The sequence below is a fragment of the Microtus oregoni genome, unplaced genomic scaffold (assembly GCF_018167655.1).
Source record: "Microtus oregoni isolate MIOR12 unplaced genomic scaffold, Mior012 000010F_ref0000083, whole genome shotgun sequence".
Classification (NCBI taxonomy): Eukaryota; Metazoa; Chordata; class Mammalia; order Rodentia; family Cricetidae; genus Microtus; species Microtus oregoni.
This window is the reverse complement of record NW_024543069.1, coordinates 37,112,578-37,132,305: the sequence shown is the minus strand read 5'-3', so window position 1 is coordinate 37,132,305 and position 19,728 is coordinate 37,112,578. Positions and strand designations below refer to the sequence as shown.

General features: G+C 41.6%; 1 protein-coding gene across 1 annotated transcript in view; it reads right to left on the bottom strand.

The window, feature by feature from the left end:
* Bbs7 (Bardet-Biedl syndrome 7) overlaps positions 1-19,244 on the bottom strand; it is a 33,549-nt gene extending 14,305 nt beyond the window's left edge. The window contains exons 1-11 of the mRNA XM_041659121.1: positions 19,103-19,244; positions 17,697-17,762; positions 16,029-16,091; positions 15,446-15,621; positions 12,319-12,505; positions 10,452-10,524; positions 9,405-9,521; positions 7,842-7,972; positions 3,556-3,640; positions 2,686-2,788; positions 136-328 (exon numbers count right to left, since the gene is read on the bottom strand). Coding sequence (XP_041515055.1) covers positions 136-328; positions 2,686-2,788; positions 3,556-3,640; positions 7,842-7,972; positions 9,405-9,521; positions 10,452-10,524; positions 12,319-12,505; positions 15,446-15,621; positions 16,029-16,091; positions 17,697-17,762; positions 19,103-19,138 — 1,230 coding nt within the window. The 5' untranslated portion in view covers positions 19,139-19,244. The remainder of the gene's footprint in view (positions 1-135; positions 329-2,685; positions 2,789-3,555; positions 3,641-7,841; positions 7,973-9,404; positions 9,522-10,451; positions 10,525-12,318; positions 12,506-15,445; positions 15,622-16,028; positions 16,092-17,696; positions 17,763-19,102) is intronic.
* Between the last annotated feature and the right edge of the window lie 484 nt (positions 19,245-19,728).

Genomic DNA, 19,728 nt, shown 5'->3' with positions numbered 1-19,728 from the left:
GAAGATCAAGAATCTATAAACATTTAAAATTACTGTCTAGAATTAAAAATGCTTATTAACAAGTACACAAAACAAAAGCAAACACACAGAAACCAAGATCTGGCCTAAAACTAAGAAGCCAGGGATTCTGCTTACCTGTATTAGAACATTATCTATCGCAGTCTGCACCTCTAAGACAAGGCTGTAGCTGGCATCATCTTTATTCAGTGTAAACTTGTCATTTATACTAAATGAAGGAACTGTTGACTTTGCTTTGCTCGACTGAGAAGACTGTTGGTGGTTTTCTCTTTCCTGCAGTACCTTAAACTGCAGGTGCTCTAACTCACTCCTGCAGGAAAACACACACACTCCTATTACCCACAGACACCGGAGATCCCTACGGTGTGCACAAACAGGTAAGAGATTTCCATTTGAGAAGCCATGCTTAGCTGGTCTAGAGCAACCGTTTCACACCAATAGGAGCATGTTTGCTTCTATGGCTGACCAAAGAATTCCACATCATTTATCACTGATCCCAAAACTAAAACATCTACTCAGTCCAAGGCAGTTACTACTGACAGAGCTGTCTTATAACTATGAATTACCAGCTCCAACACATGAACACGGTGGCGCTGTATACGGCCCTGTTCAGATGAGAAGCCCACACATTAGACTACACAGTAGACTCCATGAAAGACTAGCGTATGCTCTAGCCAGCATAAGTGTCTCTATAAGTCAGCAGTGTAGACACACAAAAGAGAGGGGAGGTTGCAGAATATTAACATTTTGGAAGCAACAGGATGATTATGAACCAGTGACACCACTGGAGTGCTATCAAATGTTGGAGCAGATTCTCTATGAGTGTGGTCAAGGAATGTTTCGGTTAAGGGGAAGGGCTACATGCAAATGAAGTAACAGTACTGGGGCAATGTGAAGTTAGCTAGCCCAAAGGTCTCAGAAGGAGATTTAATGGGATGTATAAATCAAGGAAAATATTAACTTATCCAAGAAATATTTACTAATCAATATTATTTACCCCAGTGTTCCATGTGCTGAATGAACAAAAGAATAGAAGTATGTAACACAGCTTCATATTCCATTGTGATACAGGGGGGGGAGATTGGGTTAGGAAAGAAAGGTATTTGGGCTGGAGGTATTTGGCTCAGTTGTTAGATCACTGGCTGCTCTTTCAGCGGACTCGAGTTCAATTCCCAGCACCCACAAAGGCAGCTCACAACTGTGACTCCAGTTCCAAGGAATCTAACACTCTCTTCTAGGTATTATACTGAGTATCTAACATAGCAGTCAGTCACTAACTCTACTTGGTATTTTTTAAGAGGTATCCGTGTGGTATACATGTGTGTACACATGTTCAAATGCATGTGGATGCACTGGTTTTGGGTGCATATACATGTGCGTGCATATGTGTACGGAGGCCAGAAGTTGGTGTAGGGCCTTCCTTGGTCACTCTCTGCATTACTTATTGAGGCAGGGTTTCTCACTGAAAATTGCAGTTAACCTAGATAGCTAGTTCATTAGCTAGCAAGCCCCAAGGGCATCTCTATCGAATGTCGGGGTTATAGGCAGGACACCACTCCCGCCCAACTCTTTATATGGGCACTGGGGATCTGAACTCTGGTCTTCATGGTTTGCTGGCAAGTGCTTTATCTACTGAGCCATCTCACTATTTCCTTATTGCAGGAACTAGGATACCCTGGCTAAACCTGGCATATCAGCTTGTATAATGCTTTCCTAGTGCGCTTTATAAACAAGATCATGCAACTCGTACTTGTGGCATCTGTGGTCTTCAACTACCACCAAAAAAGATGAGCTCCCACGTCCCTAAGAAGATCGCAAGGGCTACAAGGGGTGCCCCGTCAGTCAAAGTTTTATCAACTTCCATTTCCTTATTGTATGTGGGCACGAGGTCATCTTTCCACAGGACATATCAAATTGGGCAAGCATGAAGCAATGTTAGCACTGGCGGGAGTCAGCTTTACTCAGGTCCAGCAAGAGAATGTTACTGAGCCGGGCGATGGTGGCGCACGCCTTTAATCCCAGCATTCGGGAGGCAGAGGCAGGCGGCTCTCTGTGAGTACGAGACCAGCCTGGTCTACAAAAGCTAGTTCCAGGAAATGGCTCCAAAGCCACAGAGAAACCCTGTCTCAAAAAACAAACAAACAAACCAAAAAAAAAAAAAAGAATGTTACTGAGCGGAAGGGTTCGCTGCAACAGTCAACGTCAGAGCTAGTGAAAATCTAGTCACTTCTGTTGGTCTATTTTTAATGCATTGGAAAACAGAAGCAAAACATTTTAACTACCTACAGCTAAGCAAATGAAAAAATGTAATTCTGGATCAGTAAGGTCAAGAGAGACTAATGCACCAGATGGGTGTGTTTCGTACAGCACTGTGAAGGCAGAAACAAAGGTCAGGAGTTCAAGGCCATCTCCAGCTACAGACTGAGTTAGAAAATAGCCTGGGCTATGAGAGACCTTGTTCCACAAAACAAAAACCAAGAAGAACAATGCATAGGAAGGTAGATTTCAAACTTAAAATATTAATCAACACTTACTGCTAATTTTATCAGGCATATAAACTTCCATGAGATGTATCATTCTCACCAATAAAATAAAGCAATAGAGCCTTTGGGTAACAGGAAGGGAGAAGTGCAAACTCTGATGAGATAGAAACAGCAAAAATGTTACCGTAAGGAAGCAATTTTATTCTGCATTTCCTGATTAAGTTTTAGCTCTTCTCCTGGCCCACTCTCCTTATGAGTGGGCTCCGTTGTCAGCCCTGTGATCCAGCCTGTAAAGATGAGTCACAATCACGCTTAGTGTTGCATGCAAAAGCTGGTAGAACAAACAAACAAAACCCATAATTACACTCCCCCTTTCCACCACCATCAACCTAACTTAGCCCCAGTTTCTTAGAAAACAGAACAAACAAAAAAAAATCAAACTAAAAAATATTCACACCATAAAAAAGTATTTAAACATTTCATGACACTACTTTCTCCTTGAAGAGTTCTTATCGTTCAATTATTAAAAACTTCAGTTTTCAAGTATGGTGTAAGTCAGTACTTTATAGCAAATTCAAAAGTAGCTGAAAATCCAGAATTGGCTCTTACTAATTATTGTCATGAGAGTCTGCACTTAAAGACTATGATAAGATTACAAAATCTATCTCTTTAAAATCAAGGAATATAATTTAATTTACTAGAGAAAGGCAAAGCTGTCTTCAAAATATTATCCAATGTTAGATCCAAAACAGGGCCTTATATATTTGAGGCCATAAAACCACTGAGCTGTGTCCCCAGTCATTTTCCTTATTTTTCTTTAATATTATATTTATTTGTACAGGTGGGGGGAGTGAGGGGTAAATATGCCAGGACACAGTGAAAGGAGTCATACAATTAGCAGGAATTGGTCTCTCTCTCTCTCTCTCTCTCTCTCTCTCTCTCTCACACACACACACACACACACACAAATGTAAAAAAAAATAAGTCAAAAAATAACTTTATTATTGTAGATTTTTTTTCATTGTTCTTCAACTGCCCACTATCATTATCTTACCTGAATATGTGGCCAACACGATTTCATCATAACCATCTTTCCCTATACAGCCACCCTGGATGGATGTGATGCTTTCAGACAGTGTCTAAGATAAACATAAGACCAACCACTTCATTAGTATGCAAACATTTCAAGGACATGTCAAAATAAGCACAAAGCCTCTCTTCCTGTCTCCAGATGCTCAACACATGTTTAGTGTACATCTATCCCGGGCAGACACTGAGATTGAGACAGATCCCAACGAATGCTAGACAAGTCGAGCATCTTCAAATACAGGAGAGAAGATTCAAAATAACCAGCATATCTGTATACCACTCAGTATAATCATCTAGAAAACGAAACTATTCCTAGAAGGTTCGATAAATTATATAAACAAAACAGCTAGTAAATTTAGTCTGTGAATTTCTTCAACTTTTTTTTCTTTAATGAAAAAAACTATGCTTTCATGTATGTTTTTAAGTTAACTTTTAGAATTTTTATCATAACCTTAAGGACGTTATAATATTTTGAAATAAAACCATGGCATTTAAAAATCATATTCAGTGAATCTAAATACCAGGAAAAATTTACATTCACATTCACTGTCACAGGAAGTAAGAGACATCAGTTAGGATAACTGAATGAACCAGCAATATTACATTGTTACTTTTCTTCCTTAACTTTTATTATTTTAAAACTTTACTATTCATTATAACTGTATATACACACATATGTATATGTAATATGTGAGCATGCACGCTACAGTGTGCATGTGGAGGTCAGAAGAAACCTGAGAACTCATTTCTTCCGTTCCCACCTCCCGTAACTGTGGGGACTGAAATCAGCTTGCCAGGCTTGTGTGGCAAGCACCTTGACCCACTGAACCATTGCGCTGGCCTTTTCTCTTGTAAAACTCAAAAGAAATTTCTTTTGTGTGTGCATGATGTGTGTCAACTTTTATTTTTATTACACTTTCCCCACATAATTTCATTTTAAGGTTTATACTCATATACATTTTAGTATACTAAAATTAGTGGAATTCCTTTAACATATATTTATTTGTATGTGCGTGGGGGTGGTATGTGCGTGTGAGTACAAGTCCCAAGAAACCCTGAGGCCTCAGAACATCTTGGAGTACAGTCACAGGCTGTTGTGAGCCATCAACATGGACGGTGGGAATAAAACTTGGGTCCTCCTCGAGAGCAGGGCATGCTCTTAACAACTGAGCAATCTTTCTGTATGGAATTATTTACATTAATCTACAACCAAAAACTTATGTTGAATTACCTTCCCTACAACCCATTGGCACCATTACTGGCCAAGACTCTGTGGTTGGACAGGCCCTAGGCCCTAGGGAAGAACCTCCTGCTGTCCTGCTGCTGCTAAGTGGGACACAGCATCAAACTGACCCCTACTGACTTCTCTAGGCATCTCCCTCTCATCCGGGAAGCTTCTACTTGTAGCAGGCGGTGATTAACCCAGAGACCCATGGCTGGCCCAGGTGCAGAGGACAAGAGACTGCGGAGTCTTCAGGCATAAACACACCCAGGCTCAGAGGACATTCAGAAGTGGTCAAAAGTGGGTGAGCCAGGAGCAGTGGATGATTGAAAGGAACCATCTACTGGACACAGCAGGGTAGCAGCAGATAAAAAAAAAAGAACTTGTAGTGGTTGTGATAGTATGCACAAAACCCGTGTGTGCCCAAGCCAGACCAAATCTCAGCACGGAGAGGGGAACTGGGCACACAACCCCACTCCCAGCCATGAAGCCATTGGCAGCTGTTAGCTGCTGGGAGAGGGAGAGATTGTTTTTCCTGGGAATGTAGTCTTTCGCTAATTCAACTAGGCTCCCATGGAAGACCACACATTCGAGGATGTTTTGGGCAGCATAGCATGGTCTTGAGGGATTTAAAACAACAAAAGGACAGGAAGTCAGGAGAATAGAGAAACGGGGTGGGTCTGGGAAGAGTTGGAGGGGGAGAATTGATCAAAACACGCAGTACAAAACTCTCAAAGAACTGCTTTAAAAAAAAAAATCCTGGCCGGGTGGTGGTGGCTCATGCCTTTAATCCCAGCACTGGGATTTTCTATCAGGACTAATGCAAGGGATGGAGAGATGGTTCAGTAACAGTGCATGCGGCTTTTGCCAAGGACCGTGGTTTCATCAGGTGCCTCACAACTGCCTGTAACTACAGTTACAGGGGATCCAAGCCTCTGATCTTCACCCCGGACTCACAGGGCACGAGCGCGCGCACACACACACACACACACACACACACACACACACAGACAGAGGCACACACACCTTTTAAAAAATACTTTATTTCCTTGGGGCTATAGAGATGGCTTACTGGTTAAGAACACTGTCTCCTCTTCCAGAGGACCTGGGTTCAATTCCCAGCACCCACATGGCAGCTCACAACTATCTGTAGCTCCAGTTCCAGGGCATTAGACGCCCTCACACCGACAAACATGTAGGGAAAACACCAACCAATGCACATAAAAAAGAGATAAATTAAAAACCTTTATTTAATCCCAAATTATCCATTAGTTGCAAACTGAAACTACCTAGTGTAAGCTGTAGTCTTGTTTTTTTTCATTTTTATTGATACAGGCTCCTAGATTGGCCCCTCTGTCATTAGGAAAAGAGAAGAAACGGCAGGGAGGTAGCGGTGTTAGTGGTGAACACAAGTGAGCAAGCAAACGCTCTGCTGCTCACTGAGGTGTAGGACAGAAGGCAGAGGAGACCTGAGGTCTAGTGGAAAAGCTTCTCAGGACTGACATGAAAAAGCACATCATCAACCAATGCCATTATATACTTCGAAGCCTGAACTATTTCTTTGGCTTCTGTTTGATTGTTTTGGTTTTTTCGAGACAGCATTTCTCTGTGTAGCCATGGCTCTCCTGGAATGCACGAGACTTTGGGTGATTGCCCAGGTAGTCAGTTGTTGCACATTTTGGATATATCTCGTTTGTTGAGTAGTGTTTATTCCCTTCTCAGATCTTTGACGGAGTTGAAGATTATATAATTGTAGTTACTCTCTACATTATTTGGACTCCTTGAGATAGAAGTTTAGCAAAGCTTTTGTTCTCAATATTGTTTGTTATATTTATTATTTGTTGTTATTGTATATAGTTGTATTTGGTTTGGTTCTGTCTTATTTAGACAAAAAGGGGAGATGTAGGGATAAGTCCTGCCCCTTGGGGGGCGTGTTCGCCTCGGGCTAATGTTTGCCTATAAATTTGGCGAGAGTGCTCCCAGCCGTCTCTTCTGCTTTCCTGATCTCCGTGGGAAGGGTGGTTCTGTAAGTCTATTTTGCCATTAAAGCTGTATATATATTTTTACAATCTGTCTGCATTCGTTTACGCCGTTACACTACTCACATGTGGTTTTTGTTTTTATACATCAGAAAAATTAATAAGCATAAATAAAACAAAGTAGAAAAAGATTCTATGTATGCCAGAATGTTTTTCTATATTGATGCTATACCTTTTAATTACATTTAAAATTTCTGAACTAAAATTCCTTTACCTGACATTTCTTTTTATCTCAGAAAGCTGGTCCTTGGTGTCCAGAAGTGAGACTATCACTACTCCTCTGTTTCAAGATAGTTCCTATGGAACCCTAACTATCTGACATTCGTGTCTAGGCTCTTACTACCTTAAAACAATCTCATCAATGAAAACCAAACATTTAAGTGTTTCCCCTCTACTGTGTTATAATTCATAGAAATTAGAATACACCATTTAATACCTAAGAAATGAAAGTGATATTCAAGAGTGATACTGAAAAGGAATTTATTATTCAGCTTAAAGGCTGCTCAAACACAAGAACAGAGATTTTGATAATGGCAATATTTTTGCAAGCATTTATTTATCTGTTTGCCCCGTGGGTTGACCCTCGGGCCTGCTGCACACTAGGAAAGTGGTTACCACTGAGCAATATCCTGGTCCTTCCTAGTTTCTGCTTTGGGACAGAGTCTCACTAGTTTCTTGCTCTTCAAGGCAGCCCTTGAATTTGTGATCCTCCTGCCTCAGCCAGAGCTGCTGGGATTTAGAGACCTCACCACCAGGTCAGGGTAGAGCAATGTTTTGTTTTAAAAAGGAATACTTTACTATGCTTGAATTTACTAAAATTCAAACTATCAACAATCTCTACACCAATGGACAAATGGGTAAGTATATAGTCTTGTCTTGCTTAGGGTTTACAGTATTGGGGAGAGAACCAGAACGTCATACACAGTTGGCAAGGCCCCCAGCACTGACCTACAGCCCAGCCCCCACACAAATCTTCCTAAACTAACTTACCTGATCAAATCGTAACACAGGTTCGTTTGCATTCTCAAAACTGTACACTTCCACCATCCCGTCATCTCTCCCAATGAGTAGGTCTTTAACCCCGTCACCCATGATGTCAAAGCTGTCAACGCACAAGATACCTAGGAAAAAGGGGGAGGTGTAAGTAATGAAAGGGATGGGTTAGAAAGCCAACAGATGCAGGAGAATATGGACACGTATTCATATGTTTTCATAACACATAGCTATGAAAATTTTATATAGTTAACCTGGGTGGTGGTGGCAGCGCACGCCTTTAATGCCAGCCCTCGGGAGGCAGAGGCAGGTGGATCTCTGTGAGTTCAAGGCCAGCCTGGTCTACAAGAGCTAGTTCCAGGGCAGGCACCAAAGCTACAGAGAAACCCTGTCTTGAAAAACCAAAAATAAATAAATAAATAAATAATAAAGAAAAATAAAAATTATGTAGTAACTCAGAACTGGGTAAAGAAAAAGAACAACTTTATACATAATTGAATGTTTTCTCTTTCCTGTCTGCATTCATCCATTTTAAATACAATTTACACAGCAATGAACCTACATTTCCATCTGTCTTCTGGCTTCTCAGGAAGCCCCAGGCTCTTGTGTCCAATTGGGCACCCTTTCCTGTACTCATGGAATCTCAAACTTTTCGTGCCCCAAGCAAAGTTCTTTAACATTCTTCACTGCACTGCTCTCTCCCCAGGCTTCCTCCATTTTCAGTAAATTACGCCTCTGATGCAGAGACTAAAGAATTCTAGGCTAAATCTCTGCTGTCGTTCTCACCCTCTGTACCAAACCCTCCACCTCCACACGCACACTGAGTGCCTCTCCCAGGACTTCCCACTGCACACTAATTAAAACCCACTCCTCAGAGGCTTCAGGGACCAGTCTGCCCACACTCCTGTCTTCAGCCACACTGGCCTTTCTATTGTCCCCCAGTGAATCAAGCTCACCTCTTGTCTCAAGAGCTTTGCAATTATTTTTTCCTCCTCTTAGGATATTCTTTCTTTTTCTAAAGCACGTTCACGGACACTGAGCCCAAGAGGAGCTTCTCTACCATACACTAAATTACTGCATTCTCTGCCGACGACCAGGTGAAGAGACCACACACAGTCAGTTGTTTGTTCTGTTTCCCTAGCTAAGGTACAAACAGACGAACAAACATCCGTACGTATAAACAGCCATCTCGCTACCTACCACATTGGGTATAAATTCTTGGTACTTTACAAACTCTTTAGAAAATAAAAATAGTTTCTGACCCATTACTATATTCTTTAAATCCCACCAAATGTCTCAGATTCCAGCTAAGTCTTATTCCAGTGGAATAATGGAGATTAACCTATATGTCTCTCCCAAACCACAAACAGCATTTCGTATTTTAAAAATTACATCTATAGTACAACAGATGCCATAAACAAATAGTTGGTAAGTCAGAGGTGTCTCTGTGAATCATAAGCCTGCTATATAATATAACCAAATAAATCAGAATAAATCGCATGCTCTGCTTTATTAAATAATTGTTAAAACTTCATAATCTGAACTATACTGAAAGTGTACCTCCGCGCTTTTTGCTATTTCGAAGTTCCCACTTGTGTATTGGCTTGGATGGGGTGATTTGAACAAGCCCAAGCTTTCCGTCCGATGTGCCAAACACAAGGTCTTCTCCGGAGTCACCTAGTCAAATCAAGGTGAGCATCTGAACACCATAGCTTAAGCAGATTTTAATTCAAATATTACATAAAGTCCAAAAAATTCATTTGCGGAAATTCTTTAAAGGGAAAAATATCTGGCACATATGTATTAAATACCCTACAATACCACCATTCATGTGCATGTCAGAAAAATAAACTAATAAAAATCAAATAGAACATTTCATGTATGTAAGAATGCTTGTCTATGTTGGCTCTGTACCTTTTAATTACATTTAGAATTTCTGAACTAAGATTCCTCTACCTGGCATTTCTTCTTTTCTAATAAAGCGGTCGTGAGGTGTCCAGAAGCAAGACTATCATTATTCCTCTGCTTCCAGGTAGTTCCTATGGAACCCTAACTATATGACGTTCATGTCTAAGCTCTTATGACCTTAAGACAATCTCATCAATGAAAACCAGACATAAACATCCCCTCTACTGTGTTGTTATGACTCATAGAAACGAGAATAAAATAGTCACCATGTCATCACAGGTGAAGCACGTTACCTACATCTAATCTCAAGGTGGCTGGAGAGATGGCTCAGAGGTTAAGAACACTGCCTGAGTTCAATTCCCAGCAACCACTTGGTGGTTCACAACCATCTGTAATGAGATCTGGTGTCCTCTTGAGGAAGAGACCTGGTCAGTCATCCTCATCAACTTAGATCAAGAAACCCAATATGGACAAGTTCAACAGAACCGCCATATACGGGCTGACCATGCCTGCTTCAGCATTGCCAGGGCATGCATTTCATTCCTTCATTTCATTTCAAGATGAGGAAGTTCAACAATTCATCACTGAGCAGGTACGCGAGCAGAAGAAACACACTTGACTCTGCTACATTCTGCACACAACTGTCTTCACTTATATCTTTGCACTCATAAGCTGCTGTGAGTACGGAAATCGGGTTACCGCCATCTCCGTTATGTAGGGCTAAGACAGTGGGTGGACCAGGAACTTCAATTTCATACATCACATTGGATCCCTGAAGGAAAACAATTACAAAATTATAAAATCTGAAACTGGAAAAAAAAACTCAAAAGAATATGGGAAATCATGGGAAGCATCAATATCTAAATCTATTAACATAAAACATTAAAAAAGTACTTTAAGTAGGTTATTAATATAAATGTTGTTGTCAATAATTTGGCATATTGAAAATGAAATATATATATATGCACAAGGAGAAAAATATATATTCTCTACTTTCAATAGTTTTTAAATTTTTGACAATTAACCACATCCAAAGACCAAACAATGAACTTCTAGACACAGAAGCCAATAGTTTTCATTTTTAATATGTTGTCTATCTGAAAACCATATCCTGTGAAGTCCTTTCTAAACTCTCCAGGAACAAGTTAGTTCTGTCTTCTCCCGGGTCAACTGGTGGATTTGAGACAGACTAACTTCAAACCTCTGAGCACATCTGAAGTTGTTTCCTCTGGGAAACCCTGGCCTTTGGAGAGTCCCCGGACTCACTCCATGAGGGGCTGGATCATCTGCTACTTAGACAATAAAACCAGCTGCTGTCCTCTTCTTTCTTTCTAGTGTTACCACTTCCATAATTCAATGACTACACCACTTACAAGAGTTTAACTTACAACACGGAAAAGAGCTATATGCTCATCCTTGATTTATCGTTTTATAGACATCTACAAGCTGTAAAAGAGGCAAGCTCAGAGGATGGAGTATTCTCAAAGGCAGGAAAGGAGAAACGAACATTTAGTTTCCCCCTTTCCCTGATCCTTGCTGATTTATCTTACAATAACAATATGGGCAGGTATGGAAGGGCACACCTTTGATCCCAGCACTTGGGAAGCAGAGACGTGGCTCTCTGTGAGTTTCAGGGTGTCCTGGTCTCCATAACAAGTTCTGGTCTATACAGAGACTATATGATAATGCCACGTTGAGACAAAATAAAATAATAAATAAGAAAGAATATAGATAGCCTCTTGTGAAACCAAACAGAACTCTAGAAATCAGTTAGGTAATCTCTAGCTGAATGATAGACCATTCCTGGCTTGTCTTTTGTGAAATAGGATCTCAAACTTCTTACAAAGCTAAGCATAATTCCAGCCCTCAGGAGGCGAGGCAGCTGAGTTCAAGGCCAGCCTGGTCTACAAGAGCAAGTTCCAGGATAGGCTCCAGAACTACAGAGACACCTTGTCTCAGGAAAAAAAAAAAAAAAGCTAAGGATGACCTTGAATTTCTGATTCTCCCACCTCTACCTCCTGAGTGCTGCAATTTGGGCAATCTGGGGCTCGTACCACAATGTCAGGTTTATGTAGCACTAGGGTTCAAGTCCGAGGGCTCGTGCACGTTAGGCAACACACTCTACCATTTATTTATGCAATGAATTATTTACTGACTACTTTATTCCGCATACTGTGATTAAATGATTGCTAAATTCAAATTATCTGCCACCTTCTCGTCTACCCTTCTCCTTCGGCTCTTGAGGACTAGAAGTACTGAAGACACGGAGTGGGGAAAGGGTTGACAACAGTTGTCTGTATCGAAACGCTCCATTCTGGGGACCTGCATCCAGGACGGGGGACAGGGAAGCAGAAATAGCCTTTTCCATCCCTAGCTATTTTCTATAAATTTCCCAAAGATCTCAACACATTTGCCTGAAGTAAGAAATTATTAAATGAAAACTATTTTCTCACCGTCAACTTAACATAGGATACTTAAAGCAGGAATTGTTAAAGAAGCCTTAGTCCTGAGGAATCCATATGATTTGCTGGATAAAGAAAAGATGTAAAACTCCAAAGGACATTACCTGCAAAACTCGGAGCACCCTGTCCTGGCAGGCCAACACTGGAGTCATGCGGGATAACCTTTCCACGGGAAGGCAGATGACGTCATTGATCTTGTCCCCAGAGAGGTAATAATGTTGGTCTTTGCAATCACAGTAATGATTATAGATGTAGCTCGCACTGAGAAAGAGGTCAGAGCCGGATATGTACCTGAGGATGTTCAAACAGTAATTTAGGATGTTTGTACTTAAAAGCACAGGGAGCTGATTTTCTTTCAGAGGTGAAGAGTTTACTTACATTATATAGGTTTTTTTTTTTGCATTTTCCCCCATTTAATTTCTATCCCTGCTTTCCCCCGCCACACTTAATTTCTGTCTTCGCCCCCTTTAAAGATGGGGTCTTCTAGGCTGTCCTGATCTCACTCTAACAGCCGAGAATGACCGTGGGATCATGATATCCTTCCTCTGCCTCCTAGGTGTGGGGTCAGGTGCAAACCACGCAGCTTTAATTTCTAGTCATTGATGTAACACTTCTGATTCTGAAAGCTGAAAATGAGGATTGTAAATTGGGCTTCTTGTCGAAAAGCTCAGAAAAAAGGAAGAACAGGTGTGTGAATTTGTCTATTTTAAAGAACAGGATCAAGTCGGGTGTTGGTGGCACACATCTTTAATCCCAGCACTCCGGAGGCAGAAGCAGGCGGATCTCTGCGAGTTCGAGGCCAGCCTGGTCTACAGAGCGAGTTCCAGGACGGGCTCCAAAGCTACAGAGACACCAATATTAAAAGAGAAACTTTTTAAATGTGTACCATGTGCCAAGTGCTGCCCTAACTGACACACCCAAATTAGAACATTAGCACTCATGAGCCTATGTAGAATGCTATTATCCCTTTTATAAATGAACAGCAAAATGTTAGCAGGACTGACAGACTAGAGCTTGGGCAATTTCAGCTCCAGTGTTAACCTCACCCTAATGTGCTAGAAAAGAACTCCGGAAGGGAACTGACTTTAAATCATGAATGAGGATTAGAACGTTATCTTGAAAATAAGTTCATTCATATTTGTTTTAACAAAGTTTAGCTAATAATCACAGCGAGTTTCAAACTCTTCATCTACAAGGGCGTTTCAAACAGATTATATTTTTGTTAAACTACTTGAAATTATTTTCACTTGTTGCTGTTGAATTCTTGTGTCATTTCACCAAACCGAGTTTTAAAAGTCCTTCCGAGCCCAGAGAAATGCTGTGCATTGCGAAGAACGACACACAGCATCTGTCTACTATAAAAAGATGGCATGAACCAGCAGTTTCCACACTGGTCCTCTGTCTACACATTTAACTCGGCTGCGTCACAGCAAAGGAAGAAGTGTAAAAGCCACCCCTAGTTACCCTCATTACCAGATGGGAGGTATCTACTGTTAGGCTTCCCAAGAAGTCTTGGGATAGCAGGGTTAGCCCGATTAGAAGTCAGACGGTGGTGGTGCACACCTTTACTCCTAGCCCTTGGGAAGCAGAAACTGTGTTTGAGGCCAGCCTGGTCTATAGAGTGAATTCTAGGACAGCCATATAGACAAATCTTGTCTCAAAGGGGGGGGGGGGCACTCCCATGGCTCAAAAAACCTAAAAGCCACCCCTAGTTACCCTCATTACCAGATGGGAGGTATCTACTGTTAGGCTTCCCAAGAAGTCTTGGGATAGCAGGGTTAGCCCGATTAGAAGTCAGACGGTGGTGGTGCACACCTTTACTCCTAGCCCTTGGGAAGCAGAAACTGTGTTTGAGGCCAGCCTGGTCTATAGAGTGAATTCTAGGACAGCCATATAGACAAATCTTGTCTCAAAGGGGGGGGGCACTCCCATGGCTCAAAAAACCTAAAATTTCAGTGCTGACAATGGCTCAGAGGGTAAGGAGCTTGCCAGGCAACCCTGATGATCTGAATTCTCTCCTCAGATCTCTCCTCGGTCTCACATAGGAGACTGACTCTAGGACATTGACCTCTGATCTCTACCCATTGACCATAGCACATGCACGCCTACACACACTTCATTCATATAGACCATAGCACATGCCTACACACACCTCATTCATATAGACCATAGCACATTCATACACACACCTCATTCATATAGACCATAGCACATGCATACACACACCTCATTCATATAGACCATAGCACATGCATACACACACACCTCATTCTTATAGACCATAGCACATGCATACACACACCTCATTCATACACTTTCTCCCCACTCCCCACCTCTCAATAAATAGAAAAAAAAATCTAAAATTTTAATTGTGAGCCAGGAAGTCACTTATTTTTCACTTAGTTTTACCCAATTCACTAGAAATTACAACCATTAGTGGTCATCAACTTTAACAGCTAGGCTTTTGTTCTGTTTTGCCTTCTGGTTTTTAAGACCAGGTCTCATTTTGTAGCCCAAACTGATCTTGAACTCGTTATACAGCCCAGACTGGCCTCGAATTCACGACAATCTTTCTGCCTCAGTCTCTCAAGTGCGGGGATTACCGACAGGAGGCACCACATCAAGTTCTGCTCAGCCTGTTAACGTACTATCGCTGCCTCCCAACAAGAACGACCGAGGACACCTGAGGAACGGGAACCCGTGTCTCTGCAGAGGTTTTAGGTTCTGACTTCTTACATATACCTTGATCACGATCGTGGCTGAACCAACCAGGCCGTGAGAACTGAATGTATTCAATAATGTTACGCTTCAAAATAACTGGAAGAGAGGATTTCAAACGTTCCCAACAACACGTTACGTCAGTGACACACGCGCTAAGTGCCCTAATCTGACACCACACATCGTGAACGTGTATTTACTATCACTGTGACTTATAAATGAACACGATTACTAGGTATCCATTAAAAACATAAACCACATTTTGAGAAATGCCCCATAAACGAAAAGTGAGTGTGAGTACCCACACACACACACAGCAAAGTTAAAAACACTGAAAACATTACAACAGCCAATCAGCTTTGCATTGAGTCTAGATTCTGACTAAGGAAGTGCCTGTAGCCAGTTTGATTTTCCAGGAAACCATCAGTATATACTAATTTAATCACATGTTTTACACCAACCCAATGTGTTACAGGTACAACATATGTAAACTTGAAAGAGAATAGAACATACATGGCTTTAATGGTTTCAGTGAGGTTTGTTTCAAAGGTGAGAAACTGTTTTCCTCTCTTTGTGAAGCCTCTAATCTCGGAGCCTGCAGCCAGGAAAATTTTCTCCTGGGGCGTGTTAAGAACCCCTCCTAGTTCCAGCCTCGAAATCTTCTGCCCTGGTAAAGTCTTGAACACTGGCTGCAAAAATGAAGTAGGAAAAAGTTGTGTACAGTTGTCTTACTGTAAAAATTTTCCTTGACTATAAAAGCTATGATTTTTAGAGTTATACAATATTTATTTATTTGTTTATTTATTTATTTATTATGTATACAATATTCTGTGTGTATATCTGCAGGCCAGAAGAGGGCACCAGATCTCATTATAGATGGTTGTGAGCCACCATGTGGTTGCCGGGAATTGAACTCAGGACCTTTGGAAGAGCAGGCAATGCTCTTAACCACTGAGCCATCTCTCCAGCCCCGAGTTATACAATCTTACAGTTTACTTTCCATTCCCATATTTTCAGAAAATGTTAACCTAGGAGTACTGAGCAAGGAGTGTGTCTATCTTTTGGAGAAACTGCTGTCGTAAGCAGCTCCACTCACCACAGCCTCTCCTTTCTTCATGCCGAAGCACAGCACGACCCCATCTTGATCTCCAACAACCACCTGGAAGAGAGGGATTCTGGGTGAACACCATCGTGGTGGAGAGTTCGCCAGTGCCTTCAGATGACACACTGCGGGAACACCCAGGAAACCTCCTCAGATTTAAAGAGAGCATCAAAAGAGATAGTCACCTCAAAAGGCTACTTAAACTTTATTTATTTTCAACTATGTATCCATGTAAACTGATTTAATGAGGCTTTTTCTATGTATTGCAACTGAAGCAAAACATCCCAACAGAGGATACTGAAAAGATAATAGAAACCATCGACCTTTGCCCTTGACACACACTCAAGCATTTGCAAAAATATAACATATCACGATTATCTCTAAATTCTTCTATTTTGACAATATATGCAATTTTAATGAAAATATGGTTTTCATGTAAACATATGAGTTTGATTTTCTTTTTCTTTTCATTTTTGGAGACGGGTTTTTCTGTGTAACAGTCTTAGCTATCCTGGAACTCATTCTGTAGACCAGGCTGGCCTTGAACTCACAGAGATCCACCTGCTTCTGCCTCCTGAGAGAGTGTTGGGATTAAAGGCCACTACCACCCAACTGAGTTTGACTTTTTAATTTTTAAAATATTTCTTAGATTTAAATTTAATATCATAGGTACTGATATTACACAAATAAGTTCTTTTAGATTCTCAACAATTTAAATGAGTAAATATTTTGAGACATGTTATTATATAAAATATAATAAACAATAATTAGAAATCAGTTAATTCTCTTGAAGTTCTGTTTAAATGTCAGATTTCTCTCACATATTTAAATACCTTATTTGCAGAAATTGCCCTTATTCAAATCACTTCAAAAACGTAGCCAAAGGTCAAATGATGTATTTAAGTACATTTACCGGGGGGGGGGGGGGGGGGGCTCTAAATTCATCCTAATAAAATTAATGCACCAAGATAGTACATTTACTTTGCAACTATTAAAATATCCTACTAATCTACAAGAAATTGGTTTATGTCTATAAGAAACCAAGTTAATACACAGTTGAACATTCAAAACAATAACTCAAACAATAAGAGAAAATTTAAGCCAGGAATGATTATACACGTACAATCCCTCAACTTTTGATGATGAGGCAGGAAGATCAAGACTTCAAGGCCAGCCTCAGCTACATGAAAACCTGTCTCAAAAGTAAGATAAAATAAAAATAAAACAAAATGGAAGATTGAAAGAAATGATCAATATTCTGTTGTATTTTGAACTTCTTTTTCTCTATATATACACGATATGGTACATAGAGTGAATTATTACCAAAAAATGACGTGTTTTGTTTTGTTTTTCCAGCATTAGGGACAGATCTCGGGGTCTCAAACAGACTAAACAAGTCTCCACCAAGAACTATAACTGAAGCTCAAAATGTATGATTTTTATCAAGTTTTCTTACACAGTTCACTAATTGCATGTACTATCAATGGCCAAGAACATGACTATCTGCAAACATTTGCTCATAATCCAACTTCTGCTCAAATTAAAGATGCTCAATTTCCATGCTAAGGTCAACACGTTTTACTCGCTAAGTTACCAATAAGGACGGCAGAATGACCCTCTCCTGTGGAGCCAAGGTGGCGAAGTCAGGGTCTAGCATGGTACCTTTTGCGTGACTCTTTGTCTTGAGGCAGGAAGCAACTTCATAGTCTTCTGAGAGGTCACTCCCACCTAAGGAAACAGACCAGCCAACTAGCAAACGTTTTCTGACACACTGTAACTTGAAGTTATTACACCAGAAATTAAAAAAGAACAAAACAGTGAATTTTAATTTTTCCACTGTAATATATATTCTTATCAGGTAACATTTCCTAACGATATACATGAGAGAAGGAATACAGGAAACGACCCAAAATATATCATATTTGTTGTGATCCAGCTGCCCTCACTCCCCCTGACTGACAGCAGAACTTCCTTGTGGTCTGTAATTGACAAGGATGTTTGTGTTCTTTCTGGCCGGTGGGTCTCCACAGAAGCAGTAGAGGTATAAAAGGTTGCTGGACAAAATAAAGGTTGCTGTTCTTCCACCCGAAAAGAAGCCTCCGTGTCTCAATCCTGGCACCCCCCGTCAGTCTTGGCTATCCAGGCTGCCCTGGCCGCAGTTAAATTAAGTAAAATAATTATATAACATTACTAGTAGAGAGGTTCAGAAAATATTTTCCGAAGCCGTTCCCAATTATTAGTGACTGGAAAGAGGGGACTTTGGCCCAAATGACGTTCATGCCGATGTTAAAAAGCATCCACTGTAGCCGACAATGGCTATTTTACAAAAGGAACGAACGGGATGAACGCAGCATGTATGACTTGTTCTGCAGAGGTAGCTCTCACCAGAAGGAGGACAGAACTTAAATACAACCGGTCATGGGAAAACTGCATATACTACAGATATGACTTTATTCTGAAATTTTAGGCAAAGTGTTAAAGTTTTAAACAGTCTGTTGAGTTCGACCTTTTCAGGAGCTTCAAACCATGACTGGAGGAAGCTGAACAGGGAGGTTGGGAGGCCCTATCAACCCAAGCTAAAGGCATCATGGAGCTGGCGACTAACTGGACAGATCCAACTGCTAGTAACTGCAGGTGGTGATCAGCATCCCTAAGGTATTAACGTGAAGGCTCTGGCCCAACCTCCTGGGAAACTAAGCAAATGTTTGTACTACGACGAACTCTTAAGAGATGGTTCTAGGGATGGAAGGAGTCATGCCCCAAAGGGATACCCACTCTGGAGCCCCACACTGATTCAAACAGCAACTACATTATTTTTAACTACGGGGCAAATTATTTACTTTCCTGGGCCCCCGACTCGTCATTTGTACTAGTAAGCTCAATAGGGTTGTGATGGTTTCCTGGAATATGGCTGGTATGGTCAGCCCCGGGGGGAGTGACAGGACATTCGAGGCCACTGGGAGCTGCTGGGACACCCCTAGGAGCCGGGCCTAGAGGGACCGCTGCTTCTCCAGGCCTGCGGACAGCAGTCCCACGTCCACCAGGAGGGCGCCCGCCAACGGGCTTACCTGGATATAGTCAGCTCGGTTTAAAGACAGGTCCATGGCGACTGCACAGAGGGGTAGGGACCCGCTCGCCAGCCTGGAAGCCTTCGCTGGGAGAGCCAGGCACTCAGCAGACCAGGGTCCCTGCTTCAGGCAGCAGCGCCCAGCAACGCCAGCTCGACACGTGACCTGTCTGGTCCCGCCCTCTCCCCCGGAGAGCGGCCACTAGAGTGCGAGCTGCTGCGGCGAGAGTGGGGTGGAGGGGGAGTTGGTTAGACTGGAGCTGGTTTCCAGGGCAACCAGGGCGCGGTCTCCGCCCCCTAGTTCTGAGCTGCTGGGTGAGCCACCGAAGTTCTTCAGCTCCTCGTGGAGCACAGATTTAGGGGCCTTGTTCCACTCCTGGTTCTTCATTTTAGGCGTTGACATACAAACTTTCTCCCTAAAGGTTTGCTTTTATTTTGTGTGCATATGAATAATGCATGCATATATTTGTGTACCTCAAATGCCTGTTGCCTTCTGAGGAGGCCAGGGCCTGGGATGTGCTGGCCGAGGTCCTGTGCAAGAGCAGCAAAAACGACACCGTATTCATGTATTTATTTAATATGTGTGCGTGGGCGGCTTCGAGACTGTATTCATGTATTTATTTAATA